General features: G+C 38.8%; 1 protein-coding gene across 7 annotated transcripts in view; it reads right to left on the minus strand.

Annotated features, from left to right (window-relative positions):
- LOC135254837 (syntaxin-binding protein 5-like) overlaps positions 1 to 27,643 on the minus strand; it is a 117,550-nt gene that overhangs the window by 26,837 nt on the left and 63,070 nt on the right. For all 7 annotated transcript variants that reach the window (XM_064335391.1, XM_064335399.1, XM_064335382.1 and 4 more), the window contains 7 exons: positions 26,196 to 26,274; positions 24,141 to 24,295; positions 3,559 to 3,631; positions 2,819 to 2,966; positions 2,399 to 2,466; positions 1,968 to 2,008; positions 1,418 to 1,638 (listed from right to left, as the gene is read on the minus strand). In XM_064335391.1, coding sequence (XP_064191461.1) covers positions 1,418 to 1,638; positions 1,968 to 2,008; positions 2,399 to 2,466; positions 2,819 to 2,966; positions 3,559 to 3,631; positions 24,141 to 24,295; positions 26,196 to 26,274 — 785 coding nt within the window. The remainder of the gene's footprint in view (positions 1 to 1,417; positions 1,639 to 1,967; positions 2,009 to 2,398; positions 2,467 to 2,818; positions 2,967 to 3,558; positions 3,632 to 24,140; positions 24,296 to 26,195; positions 26,275 to 27,643) is intronic.

Below are 27,643 nucleotides of genomic sequence, written 5' to 3' on the forward strand. Positions count from 1 at the left end.
TAAAAAGCCATATCTGCCAAAACAAATTATTTCAATTTTCCAACAAGTGAAGTAAAATCAAACTAGTTTCAGATGAATTGGACAGAAAGGTCAATCCACAAATGCAGTACATCTGTGGAAACATCTACAGCACTGTGGAAACTTTCCATATGACTGCCCTTGTAGAAAAAAATGGCATGAATATGCTCAGCAGTCATCACTGCAAAAGGTGTATCAGGAACACTAATTTACCAATTGGCCATTGTGGGCCCTTGGAAACTTCAAATACAGGAGACAAGATACATGAACTGGGGGGTAGCCATTTGAGGTGTAAATGTGTGCGCCTATGTGGGAGTGTGGGTCTGCATGTGTGTGTGTGTGTGTGTGAGTGCCAGCTGGAGTGGCCTGGGAAAGCCCATAATGCCAGTCCCCATACAATTCTGAACCTTAAGAATTGGTTAATACACTGGCAGGCACTATGTTGGGCATTCTAGTTAGGTCATACCAGAGTAATACAGAGGTCACTGCCGACTTTGTAACTTTGTTTAATTGTTGCCTGATCTAGTGTCTCCACTAACTTACAAACACATCCACAATTGTCAAAGCTGTCCCTCCCAAAAACATCTAAACATATTAATATTTAATGTCACATTAATTATGCACAGGTGAGGAGAAGAGGGGGTGTGTCCCCACCCTCTCTTTCAGTAGATAAAATGTATAACTTCTTTTTAGTTTAGTACATTCTGCTGTCTTTTGGTTTTTAAATTTCAGGCTTGGCACATCTTCAAATTACTTTGGGACAAACAAGCTGTGGTTTGTTACCTGCTTTCATTCATTTCTTGTGTGACTATAATCTGTGACATTTGTTATTCTTATATATTTAAGGTAGTTGAACCTTGTCTTTAGATTACATGTGAATACTTGTTGTGGCTTAATATATTTCTTACTTTTAATCTGGCTGCGTGTTCTACATTTTGGTAAAGGCTGATGCAACAGTTTGCTCTGCCTATCAACAAATTTGGCGATTTAAATGATAATTGATATCTTTGATAATGATAAGCAAAACAAATGTTGGATAAGTGAGGTGGTTTAACTGTTTGTGCACTTGTGTTCAGTATTCAGATGACAGTGTTTGTGGTTAAACTGCTGCATTCTTAAAATTAAACATACTTTACGTAATCCTAACTTCGCAGACAGGTAGCTAGTTTGTTCAATTTGTTCAAAATTCAAGATTTAGATATTTTTTTTAGTAAAATGAAAGGTGTTTATTTCTTTATCTTGTATTGCTTGAAAATTGTGGGTGCAATAAAACGTTTGGCTAGTAGTGTACACACGTGCATAAGCACACATTTAGAAACAGTTCATACAGACACACATTCTCTTACACTCTCACAACATACACACACACACATAACACAAACACTCAATAGAAGGCTACCTGCACCACCTCAGTGGTCACTTCTTGTTTGCTGAACCTATAAACAATGACATGAGCAGAGACTCCTGCCACGCACAGAACCGGGCTCTCAGGGCACCAGGACACGATCTGGATGGCAAAGGGATCCTCGTCCAGGCTTTCTATACTGGGCCTGTCTTCTTTGCTACGCCACTTCTCAAATACCTTGGCTGTCTTCAGCTTATACAGCACCTGCAGCATCACTACAACACCGCAGAAACAAATGAACACCATCTTTTTTAAAAGTTATATCTGAATCACTTTTGTTTAACACAGGAACACTTCAAAAACATCTGTTCGACTGTTCATGTTTTACTCTTCCTATATACAGCATAGGCTACCTTGCCTGTAGTCCTACATTGTCAGGACTGAACGATTGATCTCTGGGGGATGGGAATTACTGAGTTTAAGACAGAACAATGTATGCACTATGCAGATTCTGCATTATGCTGTACATTGTCAAATCAATCAAAAATGTCAACTTCATGACCCCTGATTTTACAATACACAAAAGCACCAAAAAAATACTTACTGGCAGAGGCATCCCAGAACTTAACTGACCCATCTGCATGGCTGTTATTTCCAGAAAGAAAGAAAAACATGACTGTGCAAACAATATTCTATCACTGCCATTACCATTGGTGTATATTTAATAAAACAAACGAAACTCAATATTCAAAAAAAAAAAAAATCTAATAAAAATGCATTTGATCTCCAGAGAATTAGAGCATAAGAATATAATAAAGCTGGAGCTGTTCCACACAAAAACAACTTTCTGTGCAAAAAATGCTTCCTGATATCAGTGTGAAATTTACCTTTAGCTAATGTCCATCTATATCCCCTTTCACCAATTTGCCACCACAATCGCAGTCAGGACATTCGTACAAGTCCCAAGCAGCCCCTTCCAACTCCCTATAGATCACTCCCTACAAAGGCGCATTTGTATACTAAGGACACTCTTACCCAGTAATGATAATCTCAGGATAGTTTTGTGCATCTTGGCCCCAGTTGCCTCCACTTATAGGCCACTCCTGAAGAAGAGACAGCCTGTTAAAGCAGTGGTGACACTCGAGGAAGTACTTCTTAATCTCTCATCCTCCCAATTTTTCAGGATGAATATCTAAATGAAATAATGCTTTCCATTTTGCAAAATGCATGCACATTTGTGTTAAACAAGGAAGTGTGTGGGTGGTAGTGCAATAAAATGGTTAAGAAATTGGTGAACTGGTGAGGTAACTTGTTAGTCAGTATCAAACTGAGGTTTCAGGATCAATTGCCAGGTTTCATACTGCTCTTGTACTCCTGATTGGACTGCATGTAAACAAGTAAGCTGTGTAAACACTTTGGACAAGTACTGTAAACCTGTGCTGATGATCATGTTACCTTCTTACTATAGCCTTGACGCTTCTGTCTGGAGCCAACAGAGTAGAGTGCAGGGACAAGATCCAAGGGACAGCCAGCGAAGTATTCACAGCAAGTTACGGGAGATTTATGGATAGTCAAAGGGTATGGGCTCTCAAATACTGGGTAGCTGTGAAGACAGGTGGTCAAGATCAGGACATTTAGAAACAGATCAGAAAAACAGAAACCCATCACATGATCCCTTGCTTTCCCTATCCAATGTGTTTCCCAAGATTGTTATAGGAGCAAGTTCTCACCTGAACTACCTGGTTAAATAATGGTCAAATGAAAAATTAAATTGTAAAGTCTCTGCCTACAAATAGGCAGAACATGCAATAGAGGCCTATTAGATGAAATGGCATAAAAAAGGTAAATATGTGCATAAAAGGTGTTTTTGTCAAGTGAATTTCTTAGTTGCAACACGTTCCATACAGCAAAGCATTTTTATGATTAGAGGTGCGGTATTAAGTTTGGAAATATTAAAGTAGCCTAGTTACATAGGTTAGATTACAATGACACAGCCTGGCTTTACGATACCAGTAGCTAAATGCCGTTTTCATGCAATAGCGTGAATTTTAAGTTCAAACCTTGTTTAATAAATGTATGATGCCTGTCTGTTGCTATATTATTATTAAAGCACCACTATTGGAACTATTTGGATGTTTTTAAACAGTCTGGTTGGTTGCTTTGCAAGCACAAAAAATCTTGGTACTCATCCTCACCCGATTTGTCCAAGGTCAATAACTACCAAATCCTTTTCAAGTAGAACCACAACAGCATACGGTTCCTGAAAATCTGTAAAAACAGAGAATATTTTTGTAAACCTTCTATATGGATAATTGTTTTAAAAAATGTTCAATGTTATTAAAAACAATTTTCTAGTGAAAGCTTCCTGTCAACCCATTTAGATATTTGTCCTTGTTTTAAAGCTTCCGAACCGGTATAAACTACGATAAACCAGTATAACTGTTGATAGTATGCATCAATCATATAAATACACCAAAAACCCTAAGGACAGTAACTGGAAAGCTACAGTTAAAATACCTGAGTAAATAGTTAGCAAATGCGTGTACCCTCAGTTCACCAGCACTGAAGAGAACTTTTCATACTTTAATTAAAGTAGTCTGGATACACATTAAGAAAAAAAAGAGAACAAATTGATAAAAGTTTAAAGATATAAGTATTTACTTGAACAAACATTTCAAGAATATCATGTAACCATGTGATGGTAAAACACCCCATGCACCCTAGAAGCTCCAGGACATTGGCCCTCATTTACGAAACGAACGTACGACAGAAAACGGGGCGTACGGTCATTTCCAGGCAAAGCTCGGCATTTATCAATTTGGACGTAAGCGGAGGCTACGATCAAATCTCACGTCAAGTCTCAACTCGTGTGAGCAAGTTTTCATGTCAGCGTGGACTTGCGGTGCAGCATAGTAAATCTGGCTGAGTAAGAGAAATTGTTAATAGACCATATTCTGACTGGCATCTAAGCATATGCAGCCACATATTCATCACTAAGAATATTTTGCCATAGGCTACATATTTTTATTTTGTAAAGGCCTATATCGACTGTGTCATATCCCTAACATAAATAGTTATTTTCTAATTGTTTGCAATTAACGGGGTTAACAGTTTTTTGGTGTAGGCTATGACATTAATTTCTTTCATTTTGAGATAGCCTACTTGTTAGGCTAAGCTACTGCTGACATAATTACAAGCAATTAGGTTAGATGCTTATTCAGTCACCTATTTGAACAAGAGCTTTGACAGTCATCAAATCTCGGCAATGGCAGATCTGGCTGTTAGAAGACCTCTACGCGCCCGTAAGACGCAAAAAGAAACGAACGAAACAAAAGCATGTTTATAACATCATTAAAACAACATTAAAAAGAAGAAAAATTAACCCTGCAACCGTGTAATTATTTAAATACTAGTAGCCTAGTCTATTAAATTTTTACCATTATCCGGCTCGGACACAGGTCTGTGTCTCCACCTGTTATGCCCGAAATGGAAGCAGACCCGATAAGCGCGGACACTCGCTCCTCAGTCTGCGTCAATGCAAGGATGGAACCTCCAGTCAGCTGGGTGCTGCGCTACGCTTTTTGGTGGCGAGTTTGAGGTCTGACCATTTTTTCGTAAAGAATTACGATATACGCTAATTACTATATATATATATATATATATATATATATATATATATATATATATATATATATCACGGATGTATAAATTGGGATGGCAGGTATGCCATCCCGCCAAGTTACGCCTTGGCGGGGGCATGCCCCCATACCTATACAGCACCGAGAGTTTGGCACTTTTCAGGGTTCGACCCTCACTAATAATTGTCTATTACTTCTTAATAATTGCTTTTGCACCATTTCTACCCGCCGTTCAGTTATTAACCGGCTACAATATTGCTAAGATATATGCATTATGACTTACCGTCTGTACGTTCAGTTATTGACCGGCTACAATATTGCTAAGCCATATGGATTCAACGGAAGCTCTTCTGTGCTTACTGGCTTGTGTTCTTCTTTAAAACCACCGGCAGGTTCGCTAATGATATTTCACGCATTGCATAGCATTAGCTAACGAAGTCACACACTGGTAAACCTCACTCACTCACGGCCACCCATATGCATTTCATGACGCAAATGTATTCCTTTTATTTAAAAGTTACACCAGTTCACCACTGTGCCATTTCTACTAACTATATTTCTTCACTTGGCTACCGTACAAAACCTTAATATCAGCAAACGCCACGTTTCTACATTCCTGTTACCTCACCCTGTTCTCTATCTAGCCACATAGGCTACACACAATTACTACGTATGTACGTTCTGCAACTCCGCATTAAAACATTACATTTAAAATCATGATTCACTCATAAGTATAACTACTAGCACTGAACATGAGAGAAACACATTCGTGCAACAGATTATATTATAGGCAAATAATGTGTGCAATGTTATTTGACCCTCCACTTCAACCACCAACATTCAATACCGACTGTTATATATACCATTTGATAAGGAATATAAGCTCGCTCATGGTCACTCCATTTACTTCGCACTATACTCCGTGATCATGTCAACCTTCACCTACATGCCCATTCTGCTAAAAACATATTGTTTCAATTACGGAATTTCGTAATTTCATTTTAATTTCTCTCACACTGTTGTTATTCTCTCATATGCAAAGCCTGCTGGGACATATGCGTCTGCTCCTACTCTCCACTATCATGTTTTCCGGTTCTAGTTTAGCAAAACAGCGAAGATGATTCCTACCTGCAGATAAGCCTATCAAAATGCCTTATAAACCTTACAAACACTAAAAGTGCATCTCCACGAAATAACAGACAATGGAGCAGGACAGAAGGATAAACCTTACAAACACTAAAACTGCATCTCCACGAAATAACAGACAACGGAGCAGGACAGAAGGCTACACAAGTTGCGACCTAGGGAGTTATAATTCTACGGGCGTGTTGATTACTTTGTCAGTCAAGGCTCGTTGGATGGACGTCAAATCCGTGAGTACATACCATCTGCGTTCCTGATGCGTTTACGCTTACGCCACTGCATCCTTTCTCACAGCCACTGTTTTACATATATAGCAAACCGAAACTGCTGAACGGTACACGCTCATCAGGCTGTACAGATTCACACAACGATAGCCATAATCCACAACCGTTTCTTGCAGGGTCGCATTTCTCACTCTCATAATAAAACGCTTTGCAAAAAGAACTGATATCTCATAAAAAAACACGTTTTCAACGTACAAAAATGCCAAGTTACTAAAAAGTATTGATATCAAAATGACGCCAAGTTACGATACTACAAACAATATAGGCTATCTTGCCTCACCGAAATGACATAAGATGTATCTCAAAGCAATGCTACCCAATATTTCCTCAGTTCTTTCAAGTCACTTGGCCCTGTGTTTTCTAATCTTACCATTTCACAATGTCATGCAAACTTTCTGTCAGATCAAAAAGAACAAATATTTCGAATTGCCTCATGGAACACATTGAACATTGTACATTGAAATTAATGTATAAATGTATAATGTATAAATATAAATTCATTAATGTACAGAACTGCTGCTGAGCAACGACAGGAAGCACATTTCTCCAGAAAACATGTTTATACTTGCTTTTGAACTGAATTTGAGTACATGTGCAAGTTATTGTATATTTGCTACGTACAATAAATACTGCATGTAAAACACATATTGTACATACATACATAGAGAACTTCTTTATCCGCATGGGGACATTTCCCTGGCAGCATCTTACATTCACATTCATGAACACACTTGTACCAATAAACATACTATCATTCACGCAACAGAAAGCCTGGGCAGCGAAATACATAGGCCTACATACCAATACAAATTGGACATACACACACCTATTCAATCAATCTTGACTGTGAGAGAGCCATCCACACATATATTTGGCCTGTTCATGTAGTGCATGCTTATACACAGGGCCAAGTGACTTGAAAGAACTGAGGAAATATTGGGTAGCATTGCTTTGAGATACATCTTATGTCATTTCGGTGAGGCAAGATAGCCTATATTGTTTGTAGTATCGTAACTTGGCGTCATTTTGATATCAATACTTTTTAGTAACTTGGCATTTTTGTACGTTGAAAACGTGTTTTTTTATGAGATTAAATATTCCAACCTCAGCAGTGATTTCCTTCCACACTGCATTTTTCTGACTTCCTTCTATGCCACTTTTCAGGATGCCAAATAGAACTAATTGGATCAGATTCTATTTCTAGGTCGGAGAAATTTCTCTTCTTGGCCGTATTACGCTTCTCCATGTCGTAAACTCTAAACCAAGCGGCCAAAACCAGACTTCGTTTTTGAAGCTCATTTCCTGGTCTCGTTGTTCCTGGTTGCTCACTAGCGCCACTACGGTTGGCTCCAGTATAGGTTTTTTCATATCCGGTTTCCATGTAAGTCTACGGTACAAATGAGGTCAAAATACAAAGTCAATCATTTTTTCTCATGAGAACAAATAGTCACAATATGTGTATTTTATTCGTCTTATGACTGTCCATGGGTCAATTTCATGATTTATTGTGTCATTTGGGCACTGTTATAATATTTGTTGTGGACCAATGAGGTACAGTTTGCGTCACTTCCTGATTACTGCAGAGGACTAAGCTACAGTAGGGGCTACAGTCTATGGTCACTGGGGTGGGAGGTGGCGCCTCTTGGCCTTGACATTGCGGCTCCGACCACGGTCCACCTGTGCGAAGTCAGAAAACGCAGGCATCCCTTTTCGTAGTGATTTCATTATGGCGTGTGCTATTTACAGCTGCCCTAGACGACCATTAAATAATCCTCCTCTGTAGTTTTTCGGTAGCCGAGTCATTTTTACTATTTCCTTTAGCCTACTTAACCAAATAATTAGTTGGCAGAAAGCGTAATTAGCTTGCTGTATTTGGTAGTCCAATAGCCTGTGCTAAAACAGTTCGCAACTTCGGCTACCAAGCTAACCCTAAACTGCAAATATTCAATCTGTCAAACGTGTTTGACGGCTTGTCAGTCCTGTACATTCCGTAAAAGTCTACCTGGGCCATGCATCATGCATATGACAAAGCTACTATAATCCTGATTTTGGGATAAACACTGCAAAACTTTCAGTTTCACGAAGCGAATTAAGAGTCTTAAGGTTTATTCGCTGAATAACATGCAACACATGATGAAATCACACACACAGAATTAAATGAAATTAACCATCTCTGTAAGACTGGCATTTAGAAAGGAACATGTTTTTAGCATTTAAGAGACCGACAAGAGCATTTAAGACAGTGGTTCACAGAATCGGTCCTGGGGGCTCCTTGCGTATATTGGCTTTTCTCCATTGGTTTTGATGATTTACAAGAAAAAAATAATAATTAGAAAATCAATGTACATTATTTTTGTCTTCATGCACCAGGTGGAAAACTTGCTGTTCAAAGTGCGTTGTCATATTTACACGCCTGCAGATCAGTTATTAAAATACTTGGTAGATTTGTTAATCACCGCTGACAGTGTTAATTTTTATTCGGTAGAAAGTGACTTGCGAACGATCGGTCAGCTAGCGTCACCCAGCAAGTGAACACCACAAACGGCGATGGAGTAGCTAGTAGCAGTTGCTGGCTCATTAACTGACTGTGGCGAAAACCTACAACGATAACTTGCTCGGTTAAGCAGGTCTACCAGACAGTTATACGAAAATTAGCCTAGTCAAATCACCAGTAGCCTACACATCTCTGATTGCTTGACCATCAGTGTAGTCGATGTTCTTCCCCTGTGGTTCATATTGCTAATGCGTGAGCTAACCACGGATAGCCTACCTAGCTCACTGGCAAGCTGATATGCTAGCTAAGCATTTTCGTTTTGCTGAGAAACATAAATTGAAGATAACTGAACATAATTGAAATATTAATGTCATACATATAACGTGATTACATGACACAGTACAGTCATGGATGGAAATTAAACTCTGTTAACCTTTGATAATATATTTTAAAACATAACGGCAGACAGTCAGCTAGCCTCAAGTTCGTTCTGCAATCGTTCGTACAGGTTGATGGGCTTTTCTGCACCGGACTGTCACTCACATTGTAAAAATCACAAGACAGCGTAACTCTATGGTTTTGGCTCCAAATCAACAACATGGCCGCGCCCGCCATTGAGCTTCAAAACGTGTTTTAGAGACCCACGGAGACGTCAATGGGTGACGTCACAATAGCTCTGTCCATATTTTTTACAGTCTCTGCTCTAAACCGAGAATGTATAGGGGCGATATTTAAATTACGATTGTTTTAAGCCGCCACATTTATCAACGCCTGATCATTCTTACGCTGTGATTGGCGAGATACGAACGTTTCATGAATCACACATGAACCCTGTCGTAAGATGATTTCTGCGCTCGGATCTGCGCTGGTTTCTACGTTAGATTGATAAATGAGGGCCATTGTGAGTAGAAAGTTAGCTACATTTTCCCAAGCACATACATATATATTAAGGCTGTCAAAAGTGCCATGAATTGAGTTCGAATATTAGCTTTCGTAATTAGTTAGAGTTTGAATATATTCAAATATCATTTGCCTATAATTCACAAAAATAAGCTGCTTATTGTCGGGCGCAATATGCACGTGACGCTCCCTCCAATAACTGGCCTGCGCGTTATTTTCCACAAGCGGGCAGTAGAATAGAGGACATCGGTGAACTTTCATACTAGGTTACTACATCTGGGGCCTCATTTATAAAACGTAATTTCGATCAACTTTGTGGCGCGTACATAGAAAATCACGTCAAAGTAGTGATTTATAAAATTTCAACATGACTCGATTTGACCGTGGAAACGGTTGTGGCTCCACCTCAGGTCTTCACTTAGCGTATACACGCAAGTTCATTTTATAAATGAGCCCCCTGCAGTTTCTATAGCCTAATGCGCAAATAAATAAAGCACTTTCTCGTGGATGTAATTTGCCACAACTCGGCATTTATTAATCACAATAATAGGGAAATGATTATTTATAGGAAATCCCTGTTTATTTCTTAACACAAAAACTACTATAACGGCTAATACATGTAGCCTAAAACAACATAAATTACTTATTCTGTTGGTTTGTTTAACTTCTTTCATCATCCAATTTTATCCAAATCTTCAGAACAGAAAGGAAAGCCTGCCATGGGAACATTATTTAGCCTAAACTGTCAGCTGACCAGATCTGTTGAACAAAGTGAAAAAAGAGACTGGCTCGCGAGGCTAGCTGACCAGTAACGTTAGGTGTCCATGGAGCTGAAAGTATCACCGGAGGTTATTGGCAAGGAAAACCAGACGATCCACTTGCTCTGGATCCAGGGCAGAACGTTTTTTGTTGACAGAGGAAGTAAGGTTAGCACAGGAAATGAACTTTGCGTGCATGAACATGATTCGCCGCATGAAATTAAAGCCTGTATATTCATGTTAATTACAAAACGCGGGATCCAAAACTAATATTCCAATGCTCAAATTTAGGTTCGAACTTAAAAAAAAAAAAAAAAAAGATTTTCGAATAGTTTTAGAACTTTGAATATTTTTTGACAGCCCTAATATATATCCAAATAAAATTACTAGTTTCCCAAATATAACTACAGAAAATGATCAATATGGAAAATATGCAAATAGATCCAACATTGATTTTAGAATGTTATTCGTTGACACTGGATAAGGCTAGCATAATAACAAACATATTTGAATCAAATTTAAAAGCTAGCCTGAAGAAACCTCTTTGCTTATACTGCATATTCAGGAATAATAATTTATGGCATTTCCTGGATTAGGAATTTGTGCACTCATTGGGCTCTCAAAATCTGTTTTTAGTCGGTTAGTCGACTGAAACATCTTGGTATGGTATACAACATCTCATAAAAAACACGTTTTAAACGTACAAAAATGCCAAGTTACTCACACATACAAGACATACACCATCTATAACTCATTCATTCACACTGCCAAAATCCAGGCCTGCCATTAAAAGTATTGATATCAAAATGACGCCAAGTTACGGTACTAGAAACAATATAGGCTATCTTGCCTCACCGAAATTAAATAAGATGTATTCCAAAGCAATGCTACCCAATATTGCCTCAATTCTTTCAAGTCACTTGGCCCTGTGTTTTGTAATCTTACCATTTTACAATGTCATGCAAATGTTGTGTCAGATCAAAGTCTAAACAGGAGACTGAAAATTTGGGGACCTTGGAAGAAATCACTTGTCTGACTGAATATTTCAGAGAACAGTGTGTCAGACATCTAGTCCTTTGATTATAATCTTTGAGAAACAGACAATATCATTTGTATGACCCTAGGAATGTATCTGTTTTCTCACTCTGCCTGCTCTCCACACCACTAATATGAATGGAATCATTCTTCGGGCAATTAAGCCACGTTACAGGTCTTATCTCCATATAAGTCTGGGGTGCCCTGGACAGCCATCTCTCCTTTGGAAGTTTTATGACATTATCACCTCCCAGAAGAGACACAGGATACCGTATTAGGGGTCAGAGACAATAGCGTAGGGGATGGCCCAGTGCCAACGTTGCATACGAACAAGTACATGTTGGCGAGATTTTGGTATTTCGATTTTTTTTTTAATAACAAAAAAAAAAACATCAGGAAGCGACCTTTCATTATGCTATCAAACTTAAAAAAATGTAAATAAATTTAATGTAAAAAGACGGTAGCCTGTGTTATCCAATCGTCACATGATTTTGAACTTTGACCTGACGCTAGCAGCACGTAAATATTGGTGTCGGCCCTGCAGCAATTCAAAATGAGCAAGCGAAAATACCCCAGTGGTGCGCAAAAACTGCAAGAACAGCAACGAAAAAAACAAAATATAGCAAAACTACCGAAAATTTAATCAATATTTCTCCCAAATCGACCAGATTACCAACACGAATCGTTGCGTGCTCATCTAGCGGCATTTGATACGTGGAAAAACGACCTTACAGTGGATGCACAACTTGACAGCGAGTACAAACGTCAGGTAAATTTTTGGACCCAAGTGTTAACAAGACATTAGCATCTTGTAATCTTGCTTTTAGGGGGCATCGTGAGCAAGTGGGTGAGCTCAACAATGGGAACTTTTTGTCAGTAATAGAGTTGTTGGCTCGATATGATCCCATTTTGCAAGAGTTACTTGATAAAAGAAGCAACGTTAATTATTTAAGCCCTTCAATTCAAAACAAATTAATTGCGTTGTTATCACAGAAAGTACGCGACCAGAATGTTTATGAAATAAAGGAAGCCGATTTTTATTCGATCATAATGGACACTACTCAAAATCTCGAAGATTTTCATTAAAATAAATATCTGTTAAGTCACTATCTATCCCTGAATTAGGTAACACAATGGTTATTGAGCATATTATTATATTAATTTATATTATTATCATTATAATAATTTATGATTAAAGAACTGGGTGTCTGTGGTGACATTCCCGGGAAAAAATCACAAGCGGCGCATAGATAGTGACGCGTTTTCTATCACCCATCAGTGGTTGGTCCGCCAGAGAGGGTAGGCGGAGCTAACGCAGCAGGCTTGCTCTTCAACTCACTTGTGTGTGAGCGGCGCACTGTTTTTTCCGGTGTCTGCTAGCGTTAAAGGTGGGGGGGTTATGGAACCCTAAAAAGTTTTTGTGTAACATGAGAGGTCATATTATTTGTTGATGTAGATTTCGTATTATATTTGATGACAATGTAACGTTACTAAATTACATAGCTATTTGCACAGCTAACGCTAGCTACCGGACCATGTCAATAAAGGCAACGTTAGTTTAGACAACGTTGCGCACAGTATCCATCTCTCATATCAGGTAACGTTGCGTTAGCTAGCTAGCTAATGTAATTAACACAATCTAATGTCAGCTAACAATGAGAAAAAACGCTAGCTAACACTACCGACCGGTACCGACCTCGCAAACCGTCTCTCGAATGCAATGCTACCTTGTTGCAGCGTTGCAATGTAGCTAACTAAAGGCCAGTTCAGATCAATGATTCACAACGAGACTGAATGCAACTGGCAAAATTCCAAGACGTCTGATTGTAAACGTTCTAAAACTGCACTTGGGGATTTGACAAGGTGGGTCTTTTGAGACCCTAGGCAACGGCTTCAGAGGCTCTGCAACTAACCAGTTCACACCGCTGCAATTTTCTCTGCAACATTCTAAAACCGATTAGTCTCGTTGCGAATCATTGATCTTAACTGGCCTTAACGTTACCGTTATTTACATTGCCATCAAGTTCATCGATATATAAGCGAGGGTATAGGTGGAGCAGAGCCGGGTCTGATTTCTGTGTTAAGATATCAAGCCGGAGAAAACTAAATAAAAGAATATGGCAGTATGGATTAGCGTTGTTATTATTTTATTACGCTTCCTCCTATGTTCCTTCAGCCTTGATGCCCTTTTTTGATGAAATCTTTGTTTTTGTTTTATTTTTCTTATTCTGATTGCCAATTTAACACCCAGCTCAGCTTTATTCTCGAACAGTTTAGCTAGCAAAACCAGAAACAAGGCAGTTGTTTCAAAAATATCACACAACAATCATTCACGATGATGATGCACGAGATACATAATTGCATGAGCCACAGCGAATCCCGCGAATTCTTCTCTGCAGTGTAAAGATGTTCATACCGAGCAAAAGGTGGATAAAGAACATTTGTGGAAATTGATCATCACTAATTCTACCCCAGGTCTGCTACAGCATTTTAACCCGGCTCGGCAGTGTAAAGACAGCTTAAGTTAGCCTAATGTTAGACAATGAATGAGTATGTACATAACGTTACTTGTATAACAAACATTTTTTATTCAGTAAATAATAAGTGTAATAGTTGGCGTGGCCCAGGTGCCAACTGACTGACGTCACACAGGCGACACTGGTGGGATCTGGTTGGATCTATGGGAAGTGAGGTCCAAAAACACACCTGCAATTACCGCTTCTCGCCATTGGTACCGCCAAAGAGAACGAAACTGAAATCTTCGAGATTGTAACTTTAAGTAAGGTCAATCAACTCAGTCAAGTTCTCAGATATATCACAATTCGCAAAGACGACAATGATAACGCCACCGGAGTTGACATTAATGAGAGTTTTCTAGGATTTGAGAATATCTCAAATCAATCTGCAGAAGGACTCGAAGAAAAAATAATTGAACTGATAGAGAGTAAGGGACTATCACTTAAAAAGTGCAGAGGGGAAGGATATGACGGAGCCAGCGTTATGAGTGGCATTTATTCTGGTGTGCAGAAACGCATCCTCGATAAAGAACCGAATGCTGTATATATACATTGTGCAGCACATAATTTGAATTTAGTGTTGAATGATGCTCGCCAACCGATTGCAGAAATCAAAGAGTACTATGCCATTGTACAGAGACTTTACGTTTTTTTTAGCCAGAGCATCAAAAGATGGGAAATGTTGGAAAAACATCTTAATTCTAAACCAACACTGAAAAGACTTTGTCCAATGCGATGGTCGTCTAGGCACGATGCTATTCACGCGCTCCGATTTCGCTATTCTGACATTTTACAGGCTCTGACCAAAGTCTTCAATCAAAAAAATCAGATGAACGTGCAGAGGCCACTGGACTTATTACATCAATTGAATCGTTCAAATTTGCAATGATTACTGTGATGCAGGAAAAGATTTTGGAGTCGGTCGATATAGTATCCAAGTTATTGCAGAAGAAGGATATGGACCTTTTCCATGCAACAGGCCGACTGGGCACTGCATGCAACACCTTATCACAGCTAAGGGATGAGTTTGAACACACCAAAAGCACAGCACAGGGACTTGCAGCTTCTTGGAGCACTAACTGTCATTTCACTCAGAAACGCACACGGCGCACAAAGCGACAGTTTGATGAGCTCTGTGAGGATCAGCGCCTCACAAGTCCAGAGGAAAGTTTCAAAGTAGGTGTCTTTTATGTGTGCATGTGTGATACCATTGTTTCCCAACTCAGACATCGATTCAGAGGAATGGATGAAATTACAAAGCGATTTCGTTGTTTACGTCCCTGTGAACTCATACAGGCAAACGATGATGCGTTGCACGCATCTGCTGAGACACTAGCCTTGACCTACAAGAATGACCTTTCATCGGATTTTCTATCACAGCTACTTTCGTTCCGAAAGGTCAGAAATAAAAAGTATTGAAATGGGTTCAATTAAAGATCTGACCGAGCTCCTACTCCTGAGACATGCACCTAGTGTCACAGACGTGACTACTGCTCTGCCAGATGGATTTAAGAAACATTGTGAAGGAATTCGCACAGAAGAATGCAAGGAGGAAAGGGCGTTTTGATCTTTGTTAAAGGTAAGAATATATTTAATTCTGTTAGGGATTATTAGGGATATTTATTAATCATGGAATCAAATTAACTCTGGGTAAGATGTTGGCCTAGCCTTAGGCCTATTTGTAGGTCTGTTCTCTGTGCTCATTTGTGTATGGATGTGTGTAGCTGTGTGGACACAAACACTCGCACAGTCACACACACACATTCCTATGTGTCAGCATTCTGAGCAAACAGGCAGCACGGTGTAACTGATATAGCTGTATATACCATACGGTCAATGCTGTATGCAGCCATAAAATAAATGTACCGCTATAACCGTTTGAGATCCACTTCCGTTGCGAAAGGGCCCCCGCCCCCTCCTTGCGGGGGGGGCCCCAGGATTTTGCGTTATGCCACTGGTCAGAGACTTTATGTCAGGAGTGGGGAACCTTTTTCCTGTCTGGGGCCAAATTAATATTTGCATATACGACAGTGGGCCTTAGACTGCTATGAACTCACATGTTAATTACAGACATTTTTTTCATGTTATGCTGACTGAATGTTCCTATGTAAACTAGATTGAAAGCTGAATATACCTTAAATTCAACGTGATGGCTGACTACACTTCGTCTCAACCAATTGTGTAATGTCTGGTGATACTGATGTTGTTGCCAGATGGAGCTAGCTCTCCAAGTTTATGTCTGTCAGTCTGGAATGAAGTCTGTGATTTGCAAGTAAGAGTCTGGAGAAGAACTGTTTATCGCGGTATGTGGTTCCGAACAGTGATGCCATCTTAAGCGCATTTCCTCAAACTTGGAAATTCGTCGACGCCTTACAATGAAAGCAAATCTCAAAATCTGTTGGAATCCCACACAGAAAAATTGCTAGCTGGCTAGTGTTCGTTATGTCTGTTGTCTCACCCATACAAAGTGAATATAACTAGAAATTGGCAGCAGAATCTTGCAAAAACTTATCTTGTGTCATGTCACTGATACGATCAGACACAGGGATCAGTTAACTCACTCATAACTTACTTCTGTGACACTTTCTAGCTCCTTTTTAGGCCGCAGGAAAGACGCTTGTTGTGTAGCGAGATTATTACTCAATGCCTTGAGTTTTGCTGTTCGCACCATTCCTCCAAGAGTAGCATAACTTGTAGGTCTGCAGGTATAATGTCTCTCAAGCTTTCTGAGAATGGCAAGAGCTTCTCCACAAATTAAGCAAATGGTCTTTCACTTCCACAAAAAAGTAATCCTCTCTCCATTTCTCTAAAAACATGACCTTCAGCATCAACTTTTCTTAGCTTCGCCGTTTTCCCAATTAAATCGTACACTTGAGATATGACTATTTGATAACTTACACAAGTGACGTTGCTAGATTTTAATTGGATGATGAAACTTTTGCTGTTTTACTCTTTCATATTTCTGAATCTTCAAAGGTTTTGCAAATTGCTGTTATATTATAACTGACAATTGTTTTCAAAACAGGAAAAATATACTGGCTATATAAAATCTAGGAAACATACAGAGGGCCGCGTGATATTGACCGGAGGGCCGTATACGACCTGCAGGCCGGAGGTTCCCCACCCCTGCTCCACCTGGCTATATGCTGCACAATGATCCGTTTTCCTTTTAAGTTTGAATGCAATATTTGAAATTTAATTGAAACCACTGATTGAAAATCTCAATGTTTAAATTAATAATGGTTGTTGAGTTCTGATCGATTAAATCTCCATTTTTAGAGTTAGTTTCAGTTACAAGCCAAAGTGGTACAGGGCTCTAGAGTGGGAGTATTTCACTCGCATTTACCCCTAACCGGAAAAATAATTTACGAGCACAGTGTGCGAGTAAAGATTACAACCTACCCCCGCTGCTAGTCGTTCAAAAACTACAAGTCCCACATTCCACAAGTCGCAATGCGCCAATCACAGTAGAGTTTTCTGTGATGACGCAGCCTGTGTCAAGTGAGAGAAAGGTAAACAACACTGAAAAAAGTATTGGTACGATAGGCTATAAGTTAAGGTTAAACGTGCAGGCCGCTAAAAATGAAGCCTATTCTTTTTTATTTTGAGCGAAAAAGAGACAAGGAGAAAGAGGAATCCAGTGAGGGGGATTCGCAAGGTTCAACTAACGAGGCTTCGCAAGGTTTAACTGAGGCGGCTGAGAACAACGTTAGCGAAACTACCGTGACCCCCGCTGTCAACTTCAACGTCCACTGGAGCCGGCGGAGGGAGAACATACAGATTTAATGCGAATTGGCTCAAAATATTCCCATGGCTAGAGTTCGAAAACAACGATGTTGATGGTGGTATGTGCTATTGCACAGATGTGTGTCCCTTAGTACATGCACGCATGCACGCACGCACGCACACAGAGTGAGAAAAAAACCTGTACTGCAGAACCAATATGACTGTTAAAATGCAGTATCAATATTTTAAAAAACTGTTTCAGTGTTTCAATTAAAAAGAAAACAAACTTTCATATGTTTTACAAGCTCTTATTTTAATATTTTATTTAAAAAGCTGTGTTTCAACATTTCAGTGTTTTAAAAAGCTGTGTCAATGTTTTATAAGCTGTTTTCAATATGTCAAATTTTCAAAAAATCTGTTTCAATGTTTTAAAAAGCTTTGTCAATATTTTAAGGCCCATGTCTAGTGTCTAGATACTAGGGTCTTCCCACAGTCCTCCACTGGTTTTCACATCATAATTGCACACAAGGAGAAGGAGCACATGCACGTGCAGTATAAATGTAATAAACTGTTTGTTAATAAACTTTGTGTTACTTGAAGATTTTTCACTGTGCTCCTAAATTTCTTTGTGTGCTCCTAAATGAAAACATTTAGGAGCACATGTACTCCTTGGGAAAAAAGTTAGCATAGAGCCCTGTGGTACGATATGGTTTTGTTACATGAAAAATGTAGGTGTAAATCATGTAAATTATTTATTCTATGAAAATTAATCTCTTGTTATCAGGAGCAGTTGAAATATTTACATTTCTTTCTTTGAGAGATGACCTGAATTACCTCCAAATATAGTCATATTTGATCTTTTTATAAAACCAGGAATATTGATAATAATATTAGAGCCCAACCAATGCCAAATTTTTGGGTCCGATGCCGATCCCGATTTTGGAGAGTCCTAGCCCACCGATTACCGATGTTTTGACCGATATTTTGTCAAAAAGTGCAACATTTTCAAATCAATTTGAAAAACTTATATTTTATTAAAATTTCTATATTTAAGAACATTTAACTTATAAGCAAATAAAAATAAAAATAAACACACAAAGAACTTTTTAGATAAAAAAATGTAAAAGATGATATTAAATTAAATATATATATTCACACCATCTTTAAGTGCGTGAAATCAAAATAGCTCCACACCTTGCTTTTACTCCTTTCTTTTCCAGCCATCTATAAAAAATTAATTTAAAAAAATCCGTTTTCCAGTATCAAACATGTATTTTTATGAATATTATTATTGTTGTTGTTATTAATTTGTTATTATTATTTCTTAGTATCTATTCTCAGTAAATTAATACATTTAATTAATCTTTTCTTACTTTCTTCCTACTACATGATCTCAAAGAGTAAGACTTTATCTAGCGGAGCTAATGAGTGAATCAAGTGTAACGTTAGATGAAATTAAATTGACTGGATGAAATACGTGAAAAAAACTACAATGCGCTTTCGTGCAGGTTACCCACGCTAACAGTTGGTTGATTCACTTCTCCAACAGCAATCCTTCTCTCATGTCATCATGACAAAGCTAGATAACATGGCTTAAAATGATCCACGTTAGAAGTGTTTTATCGGCGTTTTTACTGTCTGGTTAGCTTGCTACAATGACGCGTGACTAGATGACACACTCGCTTGCAATAACGCGTTGGCTACACAGCATCATATAGTAGCTAATATCATTATCTCAGATAAAAAAACAAATGTGTGATGCATTCAATCACCATTTTATTTTGGCTGGTTATTTATTTGAGAATACAGCAATGTCCTCTGGAAATGTAGATCCTACGCTACTTATGTGCTCACTACCACTTCATAAATGCTTGCTAGCCAGCTAGCTTGCTAAAGTGAACCAAATATGTTAGCTAGCTCGCTCGCTTGATAATGAGGATCGATAAACATAGTGGTCGTATAAACGCATTTAATTAATAACTTTCACTAAATATACATACCTTTATTGCGGCAATCGAATCTGTGCAGACAAGTCTTGCAGTAGAGAATATCGGATGAGGCACGAGTGACAAACGTCTTATTACAGAAGTAGCGCGTCAGCTGCTGCAGTTCACACTTTTAGATTATTAGAGCTCCCTCTACTGGATAATTCTAGTAAATAGCAATTACAATGTTCGAACAGACAAGTACAGATAAATAATCAATGTTTTTTTTGTTTATTATACTTATTTAAAATACGGGACACATCGGCTGCATAACTGCCGATCCCAATGTCGTCAAAAAAGTCAAATAATGGCCGATATATCGGCCAAACCAATATATTGGTCGGGCTCTAAATATCATAGTGCTTAGCTCTGCTTCCATAAACATAAGGCCTATTTAATATGTAAATTAATATTAAAGTCCCTGTCTGCAACCACATTCCCACACCTCACCAAATCAGGTTGACACATTCTCTCTCAACCAAGGCCGCCTCCCTCATAGAACTGCTTAAAAATGAGTCTTTTCTTTTATCTAGTTAGCTAAAGTTAGAGATAAAGGAAGAGTCAGGAGGAAGAAAGAAGCTCCTGGGTGCTTAACATCTATTGGAGTGGCCATTCTGGTGTGGAAAATCTGAGTTTGCCATCTAGGGAATTAGAATTTTGCATCTGGGCCCGGTGTTGTGTGGTGTTTGGGGTGAGCAGGATCTGACGTTTTTGTCTTACAGCCCAACTGGCTTTTTGGAATATTCAGCTGTCTTTTGGTTTTTGGACTTTGATCTTAGTTTTTCTGGGACTATTTTGATTTGGTATTTTGTGATTGTAACTTGCCCATGTATATCACATATGCTATTCTTCTTAAGGCAGTTGAACCTCATCTTTAGATTAGACGTGAATATTTGTTGCAATTTAATAAATTCCTTCATTTAAATCTGATTTTGAGGCGTACTTTGATAAAGGTTGATCTGACAGATTGTTCAGCCTATCAAAGAATACAGCGAATTAATTAATTATTGATATCTTTGATAACAATTAACAAATTTAATTTACTAAATTTGTTTTACGTTGGATAAGTGAGGGTGATGAACTTGTTGTGTTGATGAACTTGTGTTCGGTATTCAGACTGGCGGATGTCAAATGAGGGTGTTAACTGGTTAAAACCATTAATTCAGAAAATTAAACATATTTCACTTAGTCCTCACTTCCCCGACAAGTGAAAACAGTGATACCACAGCAGAGGGCATTTTCAATGAAGGAGTTAATTCCATTTTATATCGGTGAGTATCTAAAACATTCTCATTATACATTTAATCTTATTCAGTATCTTATAAGTAAGGAGAAGGCCTAATTTTGAATAATAAATGTAGCATGGGGTGGGATGTGTTTGACAGGTTGATGGTGGTGGAGTATTTAATGAAAACTTCAATCAATGGATCTCAACCAATGTATTAGCAAACAAGATGGCTAATGTAGTTATTTTCTAAAATCTTACAGTCCTACTGCTGCCAGAGGTGGCAAGGGGAGAGCAAGGAGAGGGTGGTAGAGAGGGGGGAGAGGGAGCGGGACAATGACAGGCTGGGGGAAAGAAAGCTAATTTCCACAAACATCTTAAACTAGCATGTAGTACACAATATACACCTCTAAACACCCATAATATCATTTGCTTACTCAGTAAGTCTCCAAGTAGCCGTTTTGGAAACCCACTTAGACATAGCTCAGAAAAACAATGCAGAATGCACATTTGAACCAGAATTTGTCCAGTGTTGTAGCTGTGGGTCCATTGCATTTCTAAACCCACAAGGAACACCCACAAGCATCTGTATCCATAAAAAAAAAAAAAAAATCTTTTAGGTGTGAAAAAAAACTCCACTTCTAGTGTGTTTGAGCTTCTGTGGCTTTAACTCGGAAATATTCAGAGTAGGCTAATTATTATTATTGAACTCCCTTTCAGAAGAGATCAGCATTTTTCCTGCAGTCAAAAGAGTACAAAAATAGTAACCATTTTATTGGAGTATGTCATTTTCAGGCTGGTGTTAAAAAGAAGAGGGTGTCAAAAAATTGTCTAAAATTTTTGCCTTTATCGGTAATACATACAAGGTGCAGCTTGATAACCCTTATACCATTTTAAAGCATAGACGTCTAATTCCTTTGCACAATTCAGTATCACTCCATGTCTGAGGAAAAAAAAAAAGTTTTAAAACTATTTAAATTGGAGTGTGTCTATTACTTTCATATTGCCATATTTGGTGACCGTTTTATAAAAGCAATAGCTCACTTCAAGCCGTGATTAATTCATTATAAAGGGACACCTTTTGTTACCCTCCCCTTTTCAGTGTCCAATTTTGATGGCAACGTTGAATCACGGTTGTAGTTACTGACTTCATTTAGGAATGCCAACCATACCCCAAAATACGCAATCGTCCCTTATTTTGACAGTAGAATAGGCGTTCTGTATTTAAGTCATGGCTACAGGATGCATTTTCATCCGTATCTTTGTAAATGATTGCATTAAATATTAACCGCTGTTTTGACTAAAATTCAATAGTTAGCTAGCTAGCTAGCCAGCCCGGGATAACAAGCATGCCATGAGACCAAACACCTAGAATTTTAATATAGGCTAGCTGACAAAACTGACAAGTGACGGTGAACCTAAAGCTAGCTGGCATTCAAACCCGGTTTCAGAGGGTCTTGGAGAAACACTATGTCTACACTGCGAGACTGCAACGTTTTAAAAAGCAAGACAGGGCTCCGCTTTGCGTCGGGCCGAACAACGCCCCTTAGCTGTGATATAATAACCATATACCATGGCCTGTCGTGAGCTATTGCTTAAATAAATACACAAGATGCAATTAAGCAACTAACATCCTATCATGCCCTATGGCATGTATAAAAATGCTAAGCAGGCCCCGGTGACCTCAATTTTGGATCAAGATGGCAAGAGGAAAAGATCTAAGTGACTTCGAAAGAGGGTTCAGGCTTGAATGCTTGACCCCTACAGTGAGGAGGTCCTGTGGCTCTAATATGCTGTGGGGGGCATTTTCCTGGCATGTACTGAGTCCACTTGTCCCTTAAGAGGGAAGGGTGACTTCAAATCAATACAAAGTTATTCTGAGTGATCACCTTTATCCTATGATAAAACATTTCTATCTTCTAGGATGACACTGCCCTCATCCACAGGGCATGAGGGGTCACTGAATGGTTTGATGAGTATGAAAATGATGTGAATCACATGCTATGGCCTTCACACTCACCAGATCTCAACCCAATTGAACACCTATGGAAGATTTTGGACCGATGTGTTTGACAGTGCTCTCCACCACCATCATCAAAACATTAAATGAGGGAATATCTTTTTGGAAGAATGGCGTTCCATCCCTCCAGTAGAGTTCCAGAGAGTTGTATAATCGATGCCAAGGTGCACTGAAGCTGTTCTGGCGGCTTGTGGTGGCCCAACACCTTATTAAGACACTTGATGTTGGTTTTTCCTTCAAGGTTTTGAGGTTTCATGCACAGAAAAGGACACCTTTTGACTAAAATAAAGGTAGTTTGTTTGGTTTCAGAGGGTACCACCCTTGATAGAATTAGCTTCTGGAAGTGGAAGAAGGCTGGAAAAAAAGACATTCACAATGGAAGTTCCAAATTGGACAGGACTGGTGCCATTTGGAGAAGTTTTGGGGACACTTGGGCCCACCTTTGGTAAAACACATCAAAGTTTACTGCTTTGTTCAGTTGTCTCCAAGCTTTTTTCCTTGTGTCTCACCACATTTTTGTGGCCACTTAAAGACCAGAACTCTACATTCCAAATGTACCTAAATAAATGTACCTGACAACGCATCAAGTTGACAATGGCAGTAAAGCCGGACTGACCACAGTCACACAAAGTCACCTTCTAAGTCCTATTCTAAGCCATGAAAAACCCTGGAAATGATCTTCAGAAGTAATTTCTTGCCAGCTCTGACTAAGTCAATTGTACTTTAAGTACCTGACACAGATGTGGTCTCAGTTGGAGCAGAAATACATGAAAGCAGAATTTGTAATACACATTACAAGAACTGTAATGTATATTACACATTTTTCATACTGTAAACAATTGGAAATAACTGAGGTTTAAATTCAATGCACTGCTCAAGGGCAATACAACAGTACCCTGCGTGGGAGTAGAACATGAAACCTTCTGCTGCATAATTCCACACTGCTCATTAAATCTATTAATTACCTTCAGTGAGCAGGCGCCATTACCTAGAGCGACTTAGACTGCAGAAAAATCTACACACGGAGAAGCAGTGGTGGTCAAAAGCACTCACCGCTTGGATACGGAGTCTCACAGAGAGTCAGGAATTCAACAATAGGGTAGTCCATCTCTAGAACAGCAGTGCTTTTCCCATGCATTACTGTCAGACATGCCCTCCCCCCTACTGTGTCGTAGGAGAGTCCTCCAGACAGAATTATGAATGGGTCCCTGTGTGGTATACAAAAAACAGGGGCCTGTGAGACCTGCAGCAAAACCTTATTCTCCTTGGGCTGATGCGGGACAAAAGATCAGTTGGTAGAATCAGTGACTTTCTAGCATTATACAGCCTAAAGAAGAGTAGTACATTTGTCTCTCTACAGCAGGGCAGGAGATCATCTCCTTCAGAGAAGGTGTTCAGAAGAAAAGTTAAGCAAAGGTGTAATAAATTCAATTATCTGCTTTTCATGAAAGGATGGCCTACAATTGAGGCCAAAGGTTTACATACACCTAGGCTAATGATATTCAAACTCACTTTTTCACAACTCCACACATTTCATGTTACCATACCTTCTCTGTGTTAAAGTCAATTAGGGTATATACTTTATTCCCATAAGAGGTCATCTCAAAATAATACCTAAGAGACAGATTTATTTAAGCTTTTATGTACTATATCAGATTTTCAGTGGGTCAAAAGTTTTACATACACTTTGTTAGTGGCATTGCCTTTACATTGCTTAACTTGAATAAAACGCTTGGGCTATGGGATTCAGGTCAGGGCTTTGTGATGGCCACTTTCATTTTTTGTCTTTAAGCCATTTTGTTACAACTTTGGAAGACCCAGTTGCAACCAAGTTCTAACTTTCTAGCTGATGTCTTGAGGTGTTGCTTCAGTATTTCTAGATAACCCTCCTTCCTTAAGATGCCATCTATTTTCTGAAATGTACCAGTCCCCTTTCCAGCCACACACCCCCACAACATGATACTGCCACCGCCATGCTTCACAGTTAGGACGGTGTTCTTCGGATTAAAAGCCTCACCCTTTTTTCTCCATACATAGCGCCGATCATTATGGCCAAACAATTCAATTTTTGTTTCAGCTGACCAGAGAACACTCCTCTAAAAGGCAAGGTCTTTGTCCTGGTGATCACCTGCAAACTCAATTCTGGCTTTTTTATGCTGGTCTTGGAGTAGCGGCTTCTTCCTTGCATGACAGCCTTTCAGGCTATGGCGATATAAGATTCTCTTAATGGTGTATGTAGATACTTTGGTACCTGATGTCTCCAACTTCTTCACCAGTTCCTTTGTTGTTGTCTTGGGGTTCAGTTCAGTCCTTTCGGACCAAAGTTTGTTCCTGAACGATGCAGTGTCTGTGTGGTCCCAAGATTTTTATATTTGCATACAATTGTTTGTACAGATGCTCATGGTACCTTCAGTTGTTTGGAAATTTCACATAAGGAGGAACCGGACTTGTGGAGGATTTTCTAATGGTATCAAGGCCAAAAAGGCAGTGGCTCTAAAGGTAGGCCCTTCAATACAGCCACAGGAGCCAATGAACTCCCAATGAACTCCTAATTATGATAATTGGCTAATCAGAAGCTTCTAAAAAGTCATTATATCAATTTCTGGAATCTTCCACTCTGTAAAGAGACAGTCAATTTGGTGTATGTAAACTTTTGACCCACTGGAATTCTGACAGTGAATTAAAGGTGAAATAGATCGGTCTCTAATCGATTGTTTTAAAATTACCTCTAATGTGAACAAAGTAGATGCCCTAATTGGCTTCCCAAAATAAATGTGTGGTAACATGAAATGAGCAGAGTTGTGAAAAAATGAGTTTGAATATCTTTATCTTTGAGTATCTCTAGGTGTATGTAAACGTTTAGCCTCTGTATATAAACACAAGCAGGCCCATGATCCAACAGATCCAACTATTTCTCTAATTGGTTTAAGCAGAATAAACAGAACCCAATATTTATGTTTAACACTGTAGTCAATCTAACTGAAAACCATTAATCAGAAATGAGAAGCTATCCCACTGAAACATTTTCTAATATTTGCTGTATATTTAGCCAAATATATTTTGGAGTTTTATATTTTAATATGAGATCACTGAAGGTGGTAACCGCACCCGGTTCTGGTAGTTTTGTATTCTACTTTCAGGATGGGTTTGCAGGGCTCTGGCTTCTTCCCATCCTTTGGTTGTTTACCTGAAACAGAAATAATTTGCAAAAATGTTCAGACAGGCTAGTCCACACCTTCTCCATCACTGTAGAAAGATAATTACATGTTACACATATTTAAGAACAGTCAAGTTGAGTCATTCTAGCAGATATATTTACACATCATGAATTACCCCTCAGTGGCAGAGGATATTGTTACAATGTGAAATGATTTTAAGTATTAGAGGAAAAGAAAAACTGACTGTGTGGGTCTCTGACAATGTGACCAACATAATTAAGACCTATGACTAAATTCCTCTGGTTTGTGTCAAAAAGGCAGAATTCACAAAACCAATAACAAACTTGCGTGGTTGATGAATACATGATAAACATTGACACAACCAGTTCACAGTACAGACAGAACAATAAACCATCAATATATTACAACAATCAGAAAATTAGAAAAGCCTGCAGAATATTACAACTCAGATCAACTGAAAAAGAAAATAGTTTTATCAACAAGCTCAAATATTTCTGAAGGCCGTCTGGATTTTTGACTCAGGATTGTTAACTTCAAAATTACAAACAGAAAGAAAAATCCCAAATGTCTTGGTACTATTTGTTTTGGTCAGTTATTACCAATTCTGTTGATGCTGAGTGAAGTGCATCTTCTAATGGATAGGTTTTCACACATGAATGAAAGAAGAGATAACAGACAAACTAATAATGATCATTCAAAAACTACAAAATTTAGAATGGACCGGTTGCACCAGCTGGATGTAAAAAAGGTGGTCTTAACTTTTAAGTTGGTCGTAGCTACGTCCAGTGTTGTGCTCAATATTTACACCTGTTGCACCATCTAAAAATAAGATGGCAATGTGCGTTCATGCTGATACATTCTATCATGCAAACTTTGCTAGGCAGTGTGTGTTGCTGGGCTAAAATACTACTACTGCTTGATTTGTTAACATTAATCATATCCTATAAAAGTATTCTGAAAAGCACCATTGGCATAAAAGCTAGAGCTACTGGCAAATGCAATGCCGAAGACAGCGCACCGTACTGGTCAGAGACGTACTCCAATTGAGGTGAGAGCTTGTGAATTAATTCAAACAGCTCATCCCTGCCGAACCAAATGTGTTCAATCAACTTACTAGCCCCTTATATATGCAGAACATTTGTTCGGTCTCATAATATTCTCTCGCGTCTGAAAGCACGCTGGTTGGGCAATCTACAGACGAGACGCACCATATTCAGAGGTTCTTGTTTTTAGTTTTGTAAAGAGCGTTACCTTGGAAAATAATCCGAAATTTTCACGTATGCCTACCCCGTATTAGCATAGAATTTATGCCCTAGCGTAGCGCTACACCCAGTTGTTGCACCTGATGTATTTTTTACGTTGAACCTTGTGCACATT

The sequence above is a fragment of the Anguilla rostrata genome, chromosome 1 (assembly GCF_018555375.3).
Source record: "Anguilla rostrata isolate EN2019 chromosome 1, ASM1855537v3, whole genome shotgun sequence".
In the NCBI taxonomy this organism is placed as follows: domain Eukaryota; kingdom Metazoa; phylum Chordata; class Actinopteri; order Anguilliformes; family Anguillidae; genus Anguilla; species Anguilla rostrata.